This window comes from Rhagoletis zephyria, unplaced genomic scaffold (assembly GCF_001687245.7).
Source record: "Rhagoletis zephyria isolate East Lansing unplaced genomic scaffold, Rhagoletis_zephyria_1.1 Rzeph_scaffold_00104, whole genome shotgun sequence".
NCBI lineage: Eukaryota > Metazoa > Arthropoda > Insecta > Diptera > Tephritidae > Rhagoletis > Rhagoletis zephyria.
The window spans coordinates 484,085-501,907 of record NW_016157188.1 but is presented as its reverse complement, the minus strand read 5'-3'; the positions used below and the strand labels follow the sequence as shown (position 1 = coordinate 501,907).

The window sequence follows — 17,823 nt, the reverse complement described above, 5'->3', positions numbered from 1 at the left end:
TTGCCAGTCGCAGGGAAATGCTTGGTATAATTTTTATGGTTAAATTACTGACAGGCTCAATTTCAAGTCCGTCTCTTCTGGCTGATGTAAGCTTTAATGTTCCCTCACGCGTATCAAGACACTTTTGTCCCATATTTCTGAAAGCTTGTAAAACCAATTTTGAATTGCACGACCCACTCCGTTGCTTATGCCAGGATTTTAACTCTCATTCCAGCACGTTTGATATATCAGATCCGCTTTTCAGCATTAAGAAAGCGATACTCTCCTCTCTCAATAAGTGAATTATTGACATAAATACATAGAATCAGCTGATGAATTTAGTTCTGTAGCTGAACAGTTTTAGATCTCGACACTTAACAAACTCCTGCCTATCGTGACTCGGCACAAAGATTTAAAATATTGGTTCCGTACGTCATGCGGACTGCGCCACTCGTGCGGATGGGCGGGAATGGAGGGTAAAAACCGTTGGGATATTATTATTACTATTATTAATTTGATTTAATTTTTATTTCTTTCTTTACTTTCAATTTAATTTTGTTATAATTTTTTTTTTTGTTATTGTTTTACAAAGAGACATATTTTTTTAAATGCAGTTTATCTTATTTTATTTAGTTTTGTATTAAGAAAATATTTTGGTTTTAATTTCAATTAAATTGTCTGTTGTTTGATATTTTATTATTTTAAGAGAAAATATTTTTTTTTTATTAATTTATAGCAACTTTTTTTAATAATTTTATTTTATTTTCTTTGGGTTTTTTAGATTTTAGATTTTAAAGTTTTAAACAGAAACATATTTTGCCTTTTTTTGTTTTAAAAGAAAAATTTGTTTTTGCATTTACATAGCTAAGTTTTAGCAACCTTTTTTATTTTATTTTTTATTTTTGTTTTAAAATATTATAGATTTAAAAAGAAACGTATCATTAAATTTTTAGAAACTTATTTTGTTAATTTATTAATTTTAATTAGATTTTTTTTTAATTTTAGTTAATTTATGGAAGCTTATTTAATTTTTCTATATATTTATTTATTTTTTGAATCTTATTGTTTTAAAATGTATATATTTTTTAAATCTAATTTTCTTTTTATTTTAGGGGTTTATTATTTTGCTGTCTCATTCATATCTCTATTTTAATCGTTTTCGTACTTGCATTCTAGTTATCACTGCTTACGCCGTACCAAAATTACCCGACCATTCCCGAAATTGTTCCGCGACCAAAAGGGATAGGTTCAGAAGGCGCAGCAGTTGTGCGCAACCGTTGCTAAAATACCAGTTGTTGGTATGCGTCTTCTGAACGGCTTGATACATTAGCTGTCAAATTCAACTCTCAGAGGTGCACACCAACAAGTTGTCTCAAATGATCAGAAAAATATTACGATCATCTAACATACAGCTGTTCAGTTGATCAGAAGTACACAACAACGCGTTCAGAAGGTGCAATCCCAACAGCTACTGAGCTGTTGCGCCTTCTGAACGTGCCCAATGTATGCACATTGTGTTGTAAATTGATCTACATACATAAAATCCTTTCGGGTAATCAAGAAGAAAATTTTGTAATTCATTGCTTATCTCTCTGACTTAAAATCGTTTGCCATGTGCTTATGTAGTGTTTAAGCATAGTATCTAATTAATCTGTCCATCTATAAAAATATTGTATGTAGTTTAAGCGATTATTTCCTAAATTTGGATAGTTAAACTTTAACTGCCGCTAATCGCTGCAATAAAAAGTTGACGATAATAGCGAAACTTTTTCCAAAACCGCATAATTCTATTAAGCAATTGGCACACATCAAACTACATACGTACTTATGGTACATATTTAGTAATGTGTGTGCATTAGGGTGGTCCAAACCAAAGCTCAGTCGGAATTTTAGAGCTCTCACCGCCTAAAGCTGAACAATCCTAGGGGGTGAGAGCACTAAAATTCCGACATTACATTTTCACATGCATTTTTGGACCACCCTAGTGTGCTTGCAACAATAAAACCAACTAAACCAAAACATTTGCTCGCCAACAGCAATCAAAAACCAAACGACAAATTATATTTTCTTTTTGGACCACCCCAGTGTGCTTGCAATGGTAGAACCAATTGAACCAAAACTTTTGCTCGCCAATAGCAATGAAGACAAAACGACAAAGTAACCAAATAAAAAAAAAATCAAATGTGTGACTGCGTGAAGGTAAACGACTCGATTGGTTGCAACTAGTATTGCATAATCGAAATATCTTATGTCTACGACAACTGAGTTTTCTACAAAACACGAACGAGTTTGTGTGTGTAAATAAGTATGTATTCATATTTGAGTGCTAGCGCAAAAGGAATGGAAACTTTGAAAATTAACATGAAAATTGCCAAAAATGGCCAACTTGAAGTTTATTGCTACCAAATTGCGCAAGACGTCTAACATGAACAGCCAATCCTCTCGCAATAACTAGCCTCAATCAATCGAATCCAACTGTTTACTCGCAAAAGTCAACAAACTAACTCGATAACTAACAGTAAAGTGAGTATTTGTCTAGAAAATTTTTTACAAGTTTACAAGAAAATTTCTTAGCAACAGACATGGAAGTATACTTTTGCCACTTTATGTGCATGGCTGTATGTATGTAATTAAATGGCAAGTAGCCTGCGCCAAGTTGTTCAAATTCACGATCACCAACACACTGCCACTTGGGTGTGTGTATCGTTGGTGACCGCTGAAGGTTGAGCGGCGGCAATTACTGAAATGTTGCAAGCGCCTACAACACAACACAGCACAACACAGCACAACATAGCGATCGGGCGGAAAATTGTATGTCTCTCTTTGTATGAAGCAGTGAGCGGTTCGTTTTTCTTTAACCAGCAGAGCACGCTACATTCGCAGCAAGCAATGACTAAATTAATTAGCCGAATTTGGATAACAGAAAATTTATTTTTTGTTTAAACTTTTTAGGGTACTTACTTAAAAAATTGCTGAAATAAAAATTGGTAAATAAAATTTTAAAAATTGTGGCAAAGTGACCCGAATTGTGTAATCGCAAAATAAGTTGCAGCAGCTGCAGCTATACGAATTACACATTAGCATGCCAACCGCAAACAAGTTCTAAGCACTTTGAGCTTTTGCATATTAGTTAACTTAAGTTAAGTAAAGAATCCAAGCCATTGGCGCAACACGTAGGCGAACATCATAATTAATCAATAAGTTTTGTTGTTATCGAAAATAATTTATTATGTGAACACACGAACCACCTGATGCCAGCGAGGCAACAGCATAGATTCCACAAAATGCACAGCACAATAACAGCATTTAAGGCTATAAACACTAAGCTAACTCGTGGCCTGAAGCGTAAGCGCCCCTGTGAGAGAAAAGCGCTGGATGTTTTTTAGCTGTCAAAAGTGTTTGATACCGCAACTAGAAGACATTGAGGCTTCTTCTTTCCCACAGGTACTCAAACGGTGGTCAGTAATTTTCTGAGACAAAACTAGCAAACCAAGGAAAATTAAACAGGAGCTTCCACAGGCTGTTGGCCTTTCCCCGCTGCTGTTTAATGATCGAATTTTAAAGCTCCCTCAACCACCAGAGCGAGTCTCTTTTGTCTTGTATGCCGATGACTGCTTGATAATGGCGTCCGGGAATGGAATTGATGACTTAGGCTCGAAAGTAAACGGTTAACGCTCCGAGCTTCCTCGCTTCTTCACTATAAGGAGGCACAAACTCTCTTCTACAAAATCCTTGGCAAGCCTTTTTACCACCTTGACGAAGGAGGTCAGACTACAGCTGGTAATTCACGTCGATGGTAAACCAATTCCGACGTTGAAAACCCCAAAAATTCTCAGAGTTACCTTATAAATTCTGCTGTCCTTCTCGGCGCATACAATCGCCGCAATTGTCAATAGAGTACAGAGCCGCAACAAGGTCCTCAACTCGCGAGCCGGCAGCACCTGTTGCAAAGGCAAGTAAACATTTCTGGTAATATACAAGGTAATTGACCGACCGGAACAGCAGTAAGGCGAGTCGAACAATCCTTCGACTCCACACCTACTCAGACACAATGGAAGGACCAAGTGCAGAATGTACTGTCCACACTTGGAATGAACAATTGGCGCAAATACACAAACGAGAGAGGCAATTGGAGAAGCTTTTTGGTCAGAGCCCAAACTGACAATCAGTTTTAGTGAAGAAGAAGAAGAATTCCCAAAGGCAATTAGTCAGCATTTTTTCGATATGAAAATTTTGATGTTGATCAGTTTGTTTAAAGGAGCTCTGTTGAACTGTAAATTATATTGACCGATTCATAAATTATTCATTTCATCATATAGCTTTATAATAACCACATTATTACAAATATGATAATTTAATCTTTAAGCTAGTGCGAAATATCTATAAAACTGAATTTGTTAATTCTTAAAAAAAACTTACGCTATCAAAATTTTCCAGCTGCGACCGCATTTGGTAATTTTCAATTATAGTCATTAATTATTTCTCTATACATATATATAGTAAATTTTGATATCTCAAAAAACTGCATCACACATATTGCGTAATTAATATAAAAAAGTTCTAAGTGCTTACCATGTAAATTTGTAAATATTTAGCGCGCTCTCTGCCACGTTTCAGGCCTTCATGAGCACTCGACTACTCAAAGAAGCATAGAACATGGCCACGTTCGCAGTTAGCAGTCAACAAATATGCAATGATATGTAAAATATAAATACATATCCACTAAATATGTATGTGTGTGAGTACATGCACGGTTGCCACTTGCTATAAAAATAACCAACCAAAATCTGTGGAAAAAACAGCCAAATTGAAAAAAAAACAAGCAAATTTGTTATCCACTTATATATGTATGTATTAGACTCCAGCGCAATTCCATTTAAACGGCCCAACAAGACATCCGATCGCCGCGCAAATACTTTCCATCCCCTACTTTCATCGTTCGGGTCAAGTATGAGTAAGCATAAACCAGTTTCAGCAAGCGTACGTAAACTACCGATCAATAGCAACACGCGTAGAGTATTTACTTTGCCTTCCGCAACTACTGCGAGTAAAAGGTATTTGACAGTAGAGTACTCTACTGGTAGTACTTGAGTATTTTCGAAGAAAACATACATTTGTGGCAAGAATGATAGAAGAATTTTCTGGATCGCGNAAACAAAAATTTGACAATTTTATTGAGATTGAGGCCTCGTTTTTTAATGAAAATTTTGTAGAAACACAACATTAATTTACATTTTGGAAGAAGTTATATCTGCTATTTCGGAAAACAAAATAAAATGAAATACTTGTGCGTTCAATCACATACATATTTACTTTTCATGTGTGCATATTAAGCATGTTACATTAAAAAATAGAAATTTGCTTTTGCTTAAGGTTATATTTTTTCTCTTTTTTCAATCTAGATCCCTACCTCTACCCCTGTTCGTTCTAATTGCATTTATTCTGTTTTTCTTTATCTTGATTTTTATCTTTATACTTAATCGATAACAAAATCGATAGTAACATCCAACAAAATATTAATAACAAAACCGATAAAAATATCGGAAACAAAAATATCCATCGCATAATCGATAAAAATGTTAATATCAAAATCGATACAAATATCGATAACAAAATCGAGAAATAATTGATAACAAAACCGATAAATGATCGATAACAAAATCGATAACAAATTCGATAAAAATATCGTTAAAAAACCAAAAACAACATCGATAACAAAATCATTTAAAATATCGATTACCAAATCGATAAAAATATCGATAACAAAATTGCTAAAAATATCGATTATTGTATCGACAAGTTCCGAAAACATCGTTAGCAAAATCGGTAACAATATCGATAAAACAATTTCGGAACCAATTTGATAAAAAAATTCGATAAAAATATCGATAGCAAACCCGATAAAAATATCGATTATTATATCGATAAGTCCCGAGAATCCCGAAAATCTCTAAAACCCAAATTAGTTCCCAGATTGAGTCTCTGTGTCTCAATATACATATATCCTTTTCTCTATAATAGCCTTTATTTTAATTTTTTTCCTCTATCTTCATCTTTACTTTTATTGGTATCCTCATCCTCATCTTTTTCTTTATATTTATCTTTGTTTTTACTTTTATGTTTATCATTTTCTTCATCTAAACACATATTTCCCTTCATCTTTGCCCTCATATACATAAGTAAAGTGTTTAAATTTACCTTGGTCTTCATTTTTGCCTTTATCTCTACGCATCTTTGTGTTTGTTTTTATTTTTGCCTTTGTCTTTATCCTTTTCTTTATCTATGTACTTACCCACCTTTACTTTCATTCTTGTACTGGTCTTTTTCTAAGTATCATTCTTTACCGCGTGCATACAATCAAGAAGTACTTGTTTCCATCCCAACCATTTCCGTTGCACCATTTCCGTTGCATCATTTCCGTTGGATTTGCCAATTTACTCCCAACCAACCAACCGCCGCTCAAGAAGTTTCACTTCAAAAATAAAAGAAAAACAACCAACAGTGGCAACCGTGAATACCACATGCATTCAATGCAAGCGCTGTGCATGCAGCGAAGTTACACACATGCACACATACATACATATATGCACACTTAGCTGCACAAAGCCACGACCTACAATCTTCTAAGCGAACGTGCAAATAAATGCAACTAACCGTTACCACTGCCACTGTCAGCCAACAGCAAGCAAACTTGCAACGCAACAACAGCAATCAGCTGTAGCAAATAGTCAACAACGCTCAAACGCTAACGCGCTGCATATTGTTGTTGTTGCTGGATATTTTTTGTTTAAGATCAACGATGCAATTCAATTCTGCGTTCAATTACGTTCTAATCGTTGGCGAGTAAACAACGTAAACGGATAAAGAAAAGGCGCGTTTGTTCGGCAGCAGCACAATTTCGCAGTTAAAAGTTACATAATTTGCTATACAACATTATTACAACAATAAAAGCAAATATTACGATTCGAAAACATTTTGTATTTAGATTCTTTGCAATGGTTTTGCTGCGCGTTATAAAATATCTTGTGGGTTAGTGTCTGAAAGAGAATTAATTGCAAATTGAATTGTAATTGACTTTTGCTTCGACACGCTTTCGCTTTACTCGAGTGTGTCGGTTATGAGTTTTTGTTTGTGTGTGCATTGCGCGCTTTTTGGCATACAACATGTGATCGATTAAAAAAAAGAACAGCTGAAAAAAGCTTCTGATGCCTCTGAACTTAATTAGGTTTTTTAAGTGCAAGTGTTTTAAAATTTAAACCTGTTTATACTTGCATACAAACAAGAAAAGAAATAATTATTTATTTATTTATTTGTTTTCGTTTTTGTGTTTTCTTTTTGCAAAGGTTGCGTTGTGCGTCTTTGTGAGGAGCTCAACCAGAATATTCTGTCATGGAAAATGCTCAAATATCGGGTGTTGCATCATGAGAGTTGACTGTTGAGGGCGCAAGGCGGCTGGCGTCAAGAAATTCTACTTAGTGTACCACTACTTGTCGATGACGATCTGCTGAATCTATTCGAAGATTTATGATGGCACTGTGGCAGTGTTGAAGTTCGTAACTTAAGTCTTTTGTTTTGGAAAATGAAACTAACTGTAACAGATAATAAATTGTTAATGATAAATAAATATTTTTATATGAAAAATATGAGTTTTATTTTGGATATTGTATAGGTCATTATATCTCATGTAGGTCATTATATATCAGTAATTGTCATTAAATTATCTAATTATCTACACTCGTCGCTATCCAAAACTAATTTTTAACCAGATATACATAAATAGGATTTTGCGTAGAGGTAGAAAAAGTTCCCTTTTTCATTTTCTTTGTCAGAGTAGTAGTTTTAACTGAGTTCTAGAATGCACATTAGCGCGGGTCATTTTTTTTTTAATATGCGCGTATAGCATAGGGTATTCTACTTCCGTCAAAATATTTCGGAAAAATATTAAGATTTTCGTTAACTGGACCCACTTGAAAATACCTCAAAAAATTTCATTATTTTGTTTCGGTTGATAAAATTTTCAAATATTTTTATGCAGACCCTTTAATCTTAAACTCTGCTATCATCCGGGGTGATTTTTTAGAAAAAATATTTTTAAAAACAAATTATATTTATACAAAAAAAATCGATTTTTGAAGGCATTTTTAAATCGGTCCAGCTCACGTAAATCTTCGTATTTTGCCTAATTATTTTGGCGGAAGCTTCAGAATATAGTAAATTCAACGATTCCAATGAGAAATAACTACGAGTTTTTTATGGGGAGTGGTGCACTCTATAATACATATGTGCACATATAAGAAAAAATATTTTTTACATATTTTTTTTTAAATAAAATTTTTTTTAAATTAATTAAAGCCACTCACAATATTTAGTATCCTGTGATTTTTTTTAAATATTCACAATAGTTTTCACGAAATTTCTTGTTAATTTTTTATTAAAATACGGCTTATATTTTAACAAACGTCATATAAATCTAGGTTCCGAAAAATGTACAAAAATTAGAAGAATTCTACGAAATTTCATTAAAAATTGCAAACCTTCAGAATATAGTAAATTCAACGATTCCAATGGGAAATAACTATGAGTTTTTTTATGGGGAGTGGTGTACTCTATAATACATACATATGTATAAGAAAAAATATTTTTTACATATATTTTTTTTAATAAAATTTTTTTTTTTTTAAATTAATTAAAGCCACTCACAATATTTAGTATCCTGTGATTTTTATTTAAATATTCACAATAGTTTCTTGTTAAATTTTTTTTAAAATACGGCTTATATTTTAACAAACGTCATATAAATCTAGGTTCCGAAAAATGTACGAAAATTAGATGAATTCTTCAAAATTTCATTAAAAATTGCAAATTTATAGTCCATTCAATTTTAGCATAATAATGTGCAAAGTTTAACAGTTTTAAAATTCTCGTAGTAAAAATTTTAGTTTGAATGAAAATGTTAAATATACGTTTTATTTTATCTCGTAAGAAAATGTGAAAATTTTCACTATTGCGCCCTCTGGCGGATGTTTTAGGTATAAGGTAAGTCCAGAAATAGATTTCTCTGCCAAAAACCCCTGGTAGCAATTTTTATACAAAAATTAAGCACTTCTTTACAACACTACAGCAAACTGTCAAATAAGAGAAACTTATCTTCGCAAACTCCGAATTGTTTTAGACCCATAGTTTCTTCTGGAAATTTGCTTAGAGTTATTTGTAGAAACCTCCTATGCTATGAGCGCATAGTTGAAAAAATCTCCCATAAAAATTGACCCGCACTAATGCACATACCCACGAATGTCCGTTGAAAAAAGTTCAAGATACGAAATGCTATGCGGTGTACCAGTGCGGCCAAAATTCGAAGCTTTAAATAAATAATTCGGAATTTCGTTCTAGGGGTTTTCAGTAACTCTATATACGAATCCGCTGTCAGAATTGCAAAATTCAAAATGGCGGATCCAGTATGGCGTCTGGTAAATTTAGAGCTTTTGAATTAGATTTCCAAGAAAGATTCTGAGTATGCAGTTTTATAGCCCACTCAATTCTATTGTCTCAAAGTATAAGTTTGAGGTAGCTGGAACCTACCGTTGATTTTTGGCAAATTTTCTTCCATACGGAAGATGTTCGATGATATGAAGAAAATGAGAAATGAAAAACATAATGCCTTGAGATTTGCACTTCGAAAAAAATTTTGAATCTGCCATAATGTTGCGCTCGGGCGAAGATGACATTCCGACTGAAAATAAAGAGGGGACTTGGGGTACAGGCCGTTGCTGTGAACGGTTTTCGATTCTTAGAAGATCCCTTTAGCCAATTTTTTGATGAAAAAGCCCTATCTAGAAACTTTTTTTTCAATTTTGGCCACACTTTTGCCTTTCGGCCGCACTGTGCGTCAGTTAGCAAAATTTCTGCTTGGCTGATGGTGCAGGCAATATTCGAACAGACACGCTTTGGGAGCATAGCCAAGATCGCGTAATCATTGGACCCGACAAGCCATAAGCGACAATCAACGAATGTACAAAGTCTCTACTACCCATCGCAAATGAATATCTTCAGCTGGCTTGAGAGATTTGGTGATGATTAAGTCTTAATGCAGTAGCAGGCTTAACTCTTACTTATTCAGACTCAAGCTGGGCAAACCAACAACATTTGTATTTTCGGCTCTTCACCTACCCTTTTAAACTCGCTCAGCTAGCACCCTTCTCCGTTTAGTCCAACTGTTTACATCGAAACGGCTTTCAATAACGATATTCGCAGACCTCCTGGAAGAGGCATAAAAGCAGATTTTAGATTCTTAAGCTACGCCCTTGCGGACATTAGGAACGGTGAGAGCATTAGGCTTGCCAGATTTTCGTTTTTGTATTTCTTAAAAATAAATGAACGCAAAGTTTTTTTCGGAAGAATTTTTTTGATGTGTATTTATACTCCTGCGAGTTCGAAATATAAATCCTTAAAACCAGCATTGCCAGAATAATACCAAATGCTTACCTTCTTTAAGTTAAAAATAAAATTTGTTTATATGTATGTACCTGGAAGTGTATGCAACTATCCTGGTTCTTACTCTCTCTCCAATACAAGTGCGAAAAATGGTTGAATAATTTTACTCTAAGAAAAGTGAACCATCCTCATACAAGTCTATGAGTAAACTATTTATACGTACGTACATATGTGGTATGTATATTTATAAAACGTAAGTAGATTTGCATTTCCCGATAATTTTTTCCATTGAATTATTCTTCCTTCTTCATCTAAATATAACTCGAGTGGATTTATTTTTAGAAGCGTAATTAAAAAAGAGCTTACAGCCACATTACAACGGCGCTCATTTAGCAATGAATACAAATTTACGAATACTGTGTGAATGGAATCCATATGTCGATACATACATACATATAAACGTGCAAGCAATGCCCTGTGTTTACTAAACGCCCTATATTCCAGCTAACTGTCAACTGAGAAAAATAAGTGAGTTCAAATTTAAACTACCGGCAACAAATTAGGCAGGAACAGTACTGAGCATTTCAATATTCTATGTGTATGACTATGATGAAATATTTTTCCAAGTATATATTTACATGATTTCAAATATTTAATCTATAAAATATGTACATACAAATATTTGCAAATTAAAACCGCAGCAGTTCCATTGGAGTCTTATCTCACAACGCCGAAAATGCGCCGCTATATGTATGTGTTAAAAGCACTGGTGAGCTTAGTGACTCGAGAGTGGGGGTTTAAAAACTAAGCAGAGTATTTTTTTTTGTTTTTTTTACGAATGTGTATGTATATTAGATCGTACCGGAATAAAAAATTTGGCCGTACACCCCTGAGTCGAAAGTATTTTTGTGAGGCAATTTTGAAAAAACATTTTAATTTTTTGCTGAATATTTATGGGCGTCGTCTTTTTAAAATTTTTCGCCGTATCTTCGACATTTACAGTCAGATCTTAAAGTAGCATATGTGGATGTTCTTTTCTCTAGGAGTTTTTTTTTTGTTCCAAAGTTCATTGGCCCCAAGTAGCCCGTTCTGGTACTTATCCATCAAATCTCAGTTCCTGCCACCCTAACGTACATACCACTCAACGCTACCAGTCGATTAAAATTCTACAAAAATCATTAAACGTATGAACTTTTCGGGTGCTCAAATTAAAAAAAAAAAAAAAAATTTTTAAAGATACAGTAGAAATGAAGAAAAATAAAGACTATAATTAGTTATTTTTACACAAAGTACATGAATCATAGAATTATTTTGAAAATCGCGACGAAATTTTTGAAAACTTCATAAAAAAAAATTTTTTAAGATGTTTATTATTCTTAAAGAGTATTTACCGGAAAAAGTATTACAATGCTTAGAATATTTTATTTTTTTTATGAAACTATTTTTTAAATTATAAAAAGCATATCCCATCCCACGACTGGCTTCGAAATCATAATAAATATTTAAGCTGGATTGATAAAATAAACCAAGTTTAAATTGACGATTTTTTATTGTATGCAGCAAATGTCACCCTAGCTCACAAATGTACATCTGTATGTACGTATGTACATATACATAAAATAAAATTGCCTTAACGTCTTTATAGTAAACATATTTTCAAAATCATTCACCAAATGCATATAAGTAAATATATTTACATACTCCGAACATACATACATACATATGTATAGTATGTATGTACATATTTGCATTTGTTATCTCGCAATCGTTTCGACCACGAGCCACGTACACAACATTCAAAGACGCCCCTTATATGTTTTAAATATCAACTGTAGAAATGTTTAATACTCTTACTTGTGCATACATATATATATATACAGTTATGATAACCCAGACTTAGTCTGAATTTTTGCTATTCCAATACATATTTGTTGAAATTATCAGGGAAATTTTTGTTGTTTGTATTTGCAATGACGTGAACATGTGCATACATATGTACTAATAAGCTCAGCCGCGTAATATGTATCAGGCGTTTTAAATGATAATCTCAGCAAATTGTCGCCCCAAATACAGTGAGACCTTAAATATTGGAACGAAAATTTGAAATATTATTTAAATACCTTTTACATCGAAATCGGAAAAGTAAAAACAAAAAGATTTGATTCTTCAACCAGTAAAAAACAATTTTTAATTGTGATTTGAATTGTCGAGCAAATCAATTTTATTTGTGATTTCCTAACAAATAAATTATTTTTTTTTATGTAACCACGGCTTTTGAGCTTTTTCAATACGTAGCAAATTACAAATAAAATTAATTTTTTATTTGTTAAAGGAATCGAAACACAAATTTTTTTTTTATTTGTCCGGCAATCAAATCACAAATAAATTTTATTTTTTATTTGTCCAACGAATCAACTGAAAAATAAAATTTATTTTTTATTTGGTTGATGTATCAAATCAAATTTCTAATTAAAAGCAGATTTTGAATCAAAAAGGTTTTTTAAATCACGCAACCCTACACTTATGTAATCTTGGTAAATTGCGATTGATTAGGTTTAAAATTTTGTTATCAATCTTCTTCTTGATTGCCTCTATAGCCGCTTAAACGATTTTGGTCGAGTTCAACATAGCACATCAGTCCTTACATAAAAACTCCGAGAGAAGCCAAGTGCCTCTCCACCTAACTTTCCAACGCAAACTCAAAAAAAAATATAGTTTTTTTTTTTATACACTTCAAGTGCAACAAGCCTAGTATTAATTCCCATTCGATATACATTGATTAGTTAGATTGCTGGGAGTCCACTGTATGTCTGTAGATATGTATGTCTATGCAAAATCCAACTTTATAACGGAAACTGGGATAGAAATGCGCTTCGCCACTGAGAACGCTCTAGGCGACGCAGCGCAGCCAGTCGAATAAGAGATCCCGTCATAGACAGATTGCAACGCCAGCAGAATTTTGCAAAAGTGCAGAGAAATTTATTAGAATAATTTGAAAAATAATTTGTTATACTTTTTTTTTTTAAATCAATATGCAAAATAAAACTGAAAAAGTGGCTATATTCTACTTATTGATTGGTAAGTAAAAATATTTGTGCAATAAATTTTGTGTTGTGGATTAAAATCTGAACTTCTAAATTAATTATTCATATTAGTGCTCGTCACTGTCGCTTTGACAACGTCAGCTCCGCAATCTGAACCGAAGCAATGCAACGAAATATGTCCGGCAATATTCGATCCCGTTTGTGGTTATGACAGCAATTGTTATGCTAGATTCCCCAACAAATGCCAGTATGATCAACTAAAATGCTCAAAGAAACACAGTAAGTTTACTTAAATTAACTACTTACTATATACATAGTGAAAGTTTGTTATAAACATATACATATGAATGTAGATCTTAAAATTATGTATTTAAATTAAGCTGCTAATCACCGACAGAATTAAGCCTGAGACGCGAGAGTTTCAAATTGCGCTTAGTAGAAATTTTTAAAAGCTTAACAAATTCAGCATTGAGTATTTTTTTTTCATCAGATTTGAAAGGTGATGCAATATAATAAAAATAACGTAAATAATATGTACTAATGAGCGACGCTTCTTGGCATCGGCAGATATTTGAAAGAGCTTTTTCATCTGGCAGCCGCCGTAGCCCAGTCGTTAGAGGCGCGCACCAATACTAATCTCTATAAACCAGGTTCAATGCCTGGATTGCTGAATCGTCTTGTGATAGAACAAGTTTTTATCTAATTACAATCATAGCTCGGCAGGCAATAACAATAAACGTCAGTGTGTATTTTTTACACAAAAAATAATATTAAAAAATATTTTGGCGCTTGCACTTTTGCTAAGTGTTTGGCCGAGCTCCTCATCGAATTTGTTGTTTGTTGTCAGCCATAGCTACGGTGACCATAATAACCAAAGTAAAATAAAGTAATTTTTTCAAAATGATTTGGGAATACGTACATACAACTTGTATGATAAAAGTACCTTACCCATATCGTAATTTAAATCAAATATTTACCAGATAATTATATCCTTTTCAAGGACTTCGCCATCCTTTGCTTCCAAAATGCGTTTACCATAATTCATACTGCACGACGAAGCCAACACACAGTGGTTCAAAATTGGAATTGAATGTTCATAATCCACCGGAGCCTTAATTTTTCAACCAATTTTTACGAAAAACCAAAAAAAAATATTGGGCGTATTCTTGTTTTCGTACAATTCGAAAATATTGAATTTTTCCTATCATTTTCTATACAAACATTTCAAATTTTCAATTCGTACGAACACCAGAACAAGCCTCATTTATTTTGGTAAACATTTTCTATAAAATTTCAAATTTTTGTGTAATTTTTTTTCGTTTTGAGAAAACCATACAATTGTTTTCAACTAGTTTTTGCTATGTAACACTTATTAACTGGAGCAGGAGAATAAATTTTCTTCAAAATTACTACTTTTTCTGTAATTTGCACTAAAAAATTTAAAAACTTAGCACAGTGCGTAGGCAACTGGCTGAGTCAGTGGTGATCGTCGGTTCGAATCCTACTGAAAGAAGTCTGATGAGGAAATGTGGTGATTTCCGAAATAGCTATCACTTCTACCATTTTTTCAAATTATTGTTGCTTTTCCACAATAAGTTTTCACTGAAAAAGGCCTCGAGCTCTTAAAAATTTTTGAATAAAAAATTTAATATAATCAAGTAAAAGTTCACAAATCAGGCTCAACTGGTCTCTTCCAAATATTGTAAGATTTCATAAAATAAAAAATTTTAATAATCAAACTAAGTGAAAAATTAAGGCTGCACTGAATTACGAACACTAAGTGCCAGTTTTGAACCACTGTGCAGCAGGATTTTTATTGTTCTCTTTCAGTGGAACTGGAAACTCAGCGTTCAACACGATCCTGGGCACAACTTTCCCTGTGCTTTATAGATTGTACAAAGATTACCTATTAAATAGAAACCCTTAAGTGGGGTATACGAAACAAACTGGCTAGGGTTTTCATTATATTTTATGACAGATATTTTTATTTTTCATATTCTGTGTTTAAAAGTTTACCTCTGAAAAATGCAGGGTTGATTTAAAATACAGTTTAAGAAATAAATAACAAAATGCGTCTTTTATTTTGGAAAAAAATTATAAAGGACAGGGTGTTAAAATAAAGGACTGTTCTTTAAAATAAGGGACGAATGGTCACCGTAGCCATAGCGGCCACAAAAAAAAAAACTTTTCATAAAAAAATATCTGCCGTTCTGAATACATCAAGACTCGATTCAATTCTTGGCGCAATGCATGAGTGCCACATGCATACATATTTTTTATCTCAACAAAATTGGCCGACTTCAACATAGCACGCCTGTCGTTCCTTCTTCTGCTGGCGCCAAATAGTAACACAGAGTGAATGTAGGTCTGTCTCCGCAGGAAATATGATACCAATTGTCTGCAAATTATATAATTATGTATAAGGATAGTTGTTTTTTAACTGGACGAAAAAAAGTTTTAAAACTGAAAGCATTAGTAGTACATATTTTGCCAGAGTGCCAGGCCACTTGCTCAATTTGGTGAATACCGCTACTGTAACGCTAGCTACGAGGTAGGTGATTTGTAATTAAAATGATCCAAGTGTAATGCTAAGCTGGTTAGTTGTACTTTTAGAAGATCGAATTTCATTTCGCAACGTAGAAGGGTCCATTATCAAAACCGGCCACTGTTTCCGAATGATATGCAGAAAGGGGGGCAATTGGTGGCAGCCTGAGATACTAAGTGTTAACTGATAATAGACCTTTACCAAATTAGTAACTGTTTACAAGACTTTTAGAATAGTTTATTGAGTACTCTAAACCTAAATCAATATGCTATAGGTTGCTCTTCCACTTTCTCTACCACAATCAGTGGGTAGCACATCGCGTACTTTTAGGGCGGTAGCATTTGCCTCCACGCTCACGTAAATAGCACACATATATTTTTCACAATATCCAGAATGTTTTATTTTTACATATTTTTCGTTCATTTTTTATGAAAAAATAGCAGATTCTATAACATAAATCATTTAAGTGAAAGTTTAGAGTTGTGTGCCCAATTCAGGAAAATTTAACAAATTTCATAAAAATTTTCAACTTTTTATTTAGAAATTTTAGAAACTTTTTGGGTATGTAGTTTTATTGCCTATTCAATTTTAGTTTAATAATATGCAGGTTTAAAAATTCTTGAAAATCTCATTGATTTTTGTTGAAAATTTTTTTCTTCCATACAAAATATAGTATGTGCGAAATTTTGTTTATATGGAAAAGGGTTCACAACACCGTAAAAAAATTTCAAACTTTTTATTCAGAATCTTTAGAAAACTTTTAGGTATGCAGTCTTGAAATTCGCACTTTATCCTACTGAAAAAAGTTTGAAATTCTTGCGAGTAATTGGTAAAGTTTGTTGAGCTTTTTTTAATTTTTGTACAAGTTTGAAAATGTTGATTTATATGGTGCTGTTTATAAGTATAATGTGCGACTACTTCATTTTACGTGACGGGCTCCAAGCACGGAACAAAATCAAATTAGATATATTTAAGTAGCAATTCATAATTATGATAACCCCAATAACTATTTTTTATTTTTTTTTCATTTCAGATCTTGAGACGGTGGATATGTCACTATGTGATTTAGCTGAACGAAGAACTCATCCAGATTATAAACTTTGCTAAGAATTCGACAACCATACAATAATATGTATTTTAATAAATTATTTTAAATGCCATGCCATCTAACTGTAAAGCAATATGTATACGTAGAATTAAGTCGATTTCTTGCCGAAAATATTAACAAATCTATATGGACTTGACTCTTTAAAATAACTCTAATTACTGTTTGTCAAATAAAATTCTGAAATTAAATTTTTTTATATCATTTCTCTGAGTACTTCCCTTCTTCTTTGTTTAACAGTTTATTGATGACTGTGCCATCGCCACCTATTATATTAATCGAATGACAAAGAGAAAAAACAATAAACAAGGAAATCTATAAATCAATTAGTTGCTCTAGAAATTCCTTGATTTAAGAATCAAAATATGCATAGCGCCCTGTAACGCAACTATTTACATAGTTATAGAGAACTAAATTCAAAGCATTCGAAAATATAAATGTGGAAAAATACAAGTGGTCATAATTTGTTGAAACAAGGATTACTTCACGGCGATTTAAAAAATGAAATAGGCTTAAGTACCGGTTACCAATTTCGTATAACCCGGATTTTTTGTACCGATTACCCATTTTGAGAAAAGCGGAGTGATCATGGCTAGTTTTTTATTATGGTTACCCAAAAATTAAATCGGTTGTTTTGGTACCAGTTACCGATTTCGTAAAACGCGAAGTGGTCACGCCCATTTTTTTTTTAATATTATCGGCGATTTCAAAATTTTCCT

The 17,823-nt window shown here is 32.9% G+C and overlaps 1 protein-coding gene and 1 long non-coding RNA gene across 2 annotated transcripts; both read left to right on the top strand.

Annotated features, from left to right (window-relative positions):
- Positions 1–6,641: 6,641 nt before the first annotated feature.
- LOC108377255 (uncharacterized) lies at positions 6,642–7,613 on the top strand. Its single transcript, XR_001849313.1, has 2 exons — positions 6,642–7,008; positions 7,323–7,613. It is a non-coding gene; the product is annotated as an uncharacterized LOC108377255 (long non-coding RNA).
- A 5,646-nt stretch (positions 7,614–13,259) lies between these two features.
- Positions 13,260–17,295, top strand: LOC108377244 (turripeptide Pal9.2). Its single transcript, XM_017633511.1, has 3 exons — positions 13,260–13,488; positions 13,566–13,733; positions 17,033–17,295. Exons 1-3 carry the CDS (start codon positions 13,443–13,445, stop codon positions 17,104–17,106), a joined length of 288 nt encoding a protein of 95 aa, XP_017489000.1. The 5' UTR covers positions 13,260–13,442; the 3' UTR covers positions 17,107–17,295.
- The last annotated feature ends 528 nt before the right edge of the window (positions 17,296–17,823 follow it).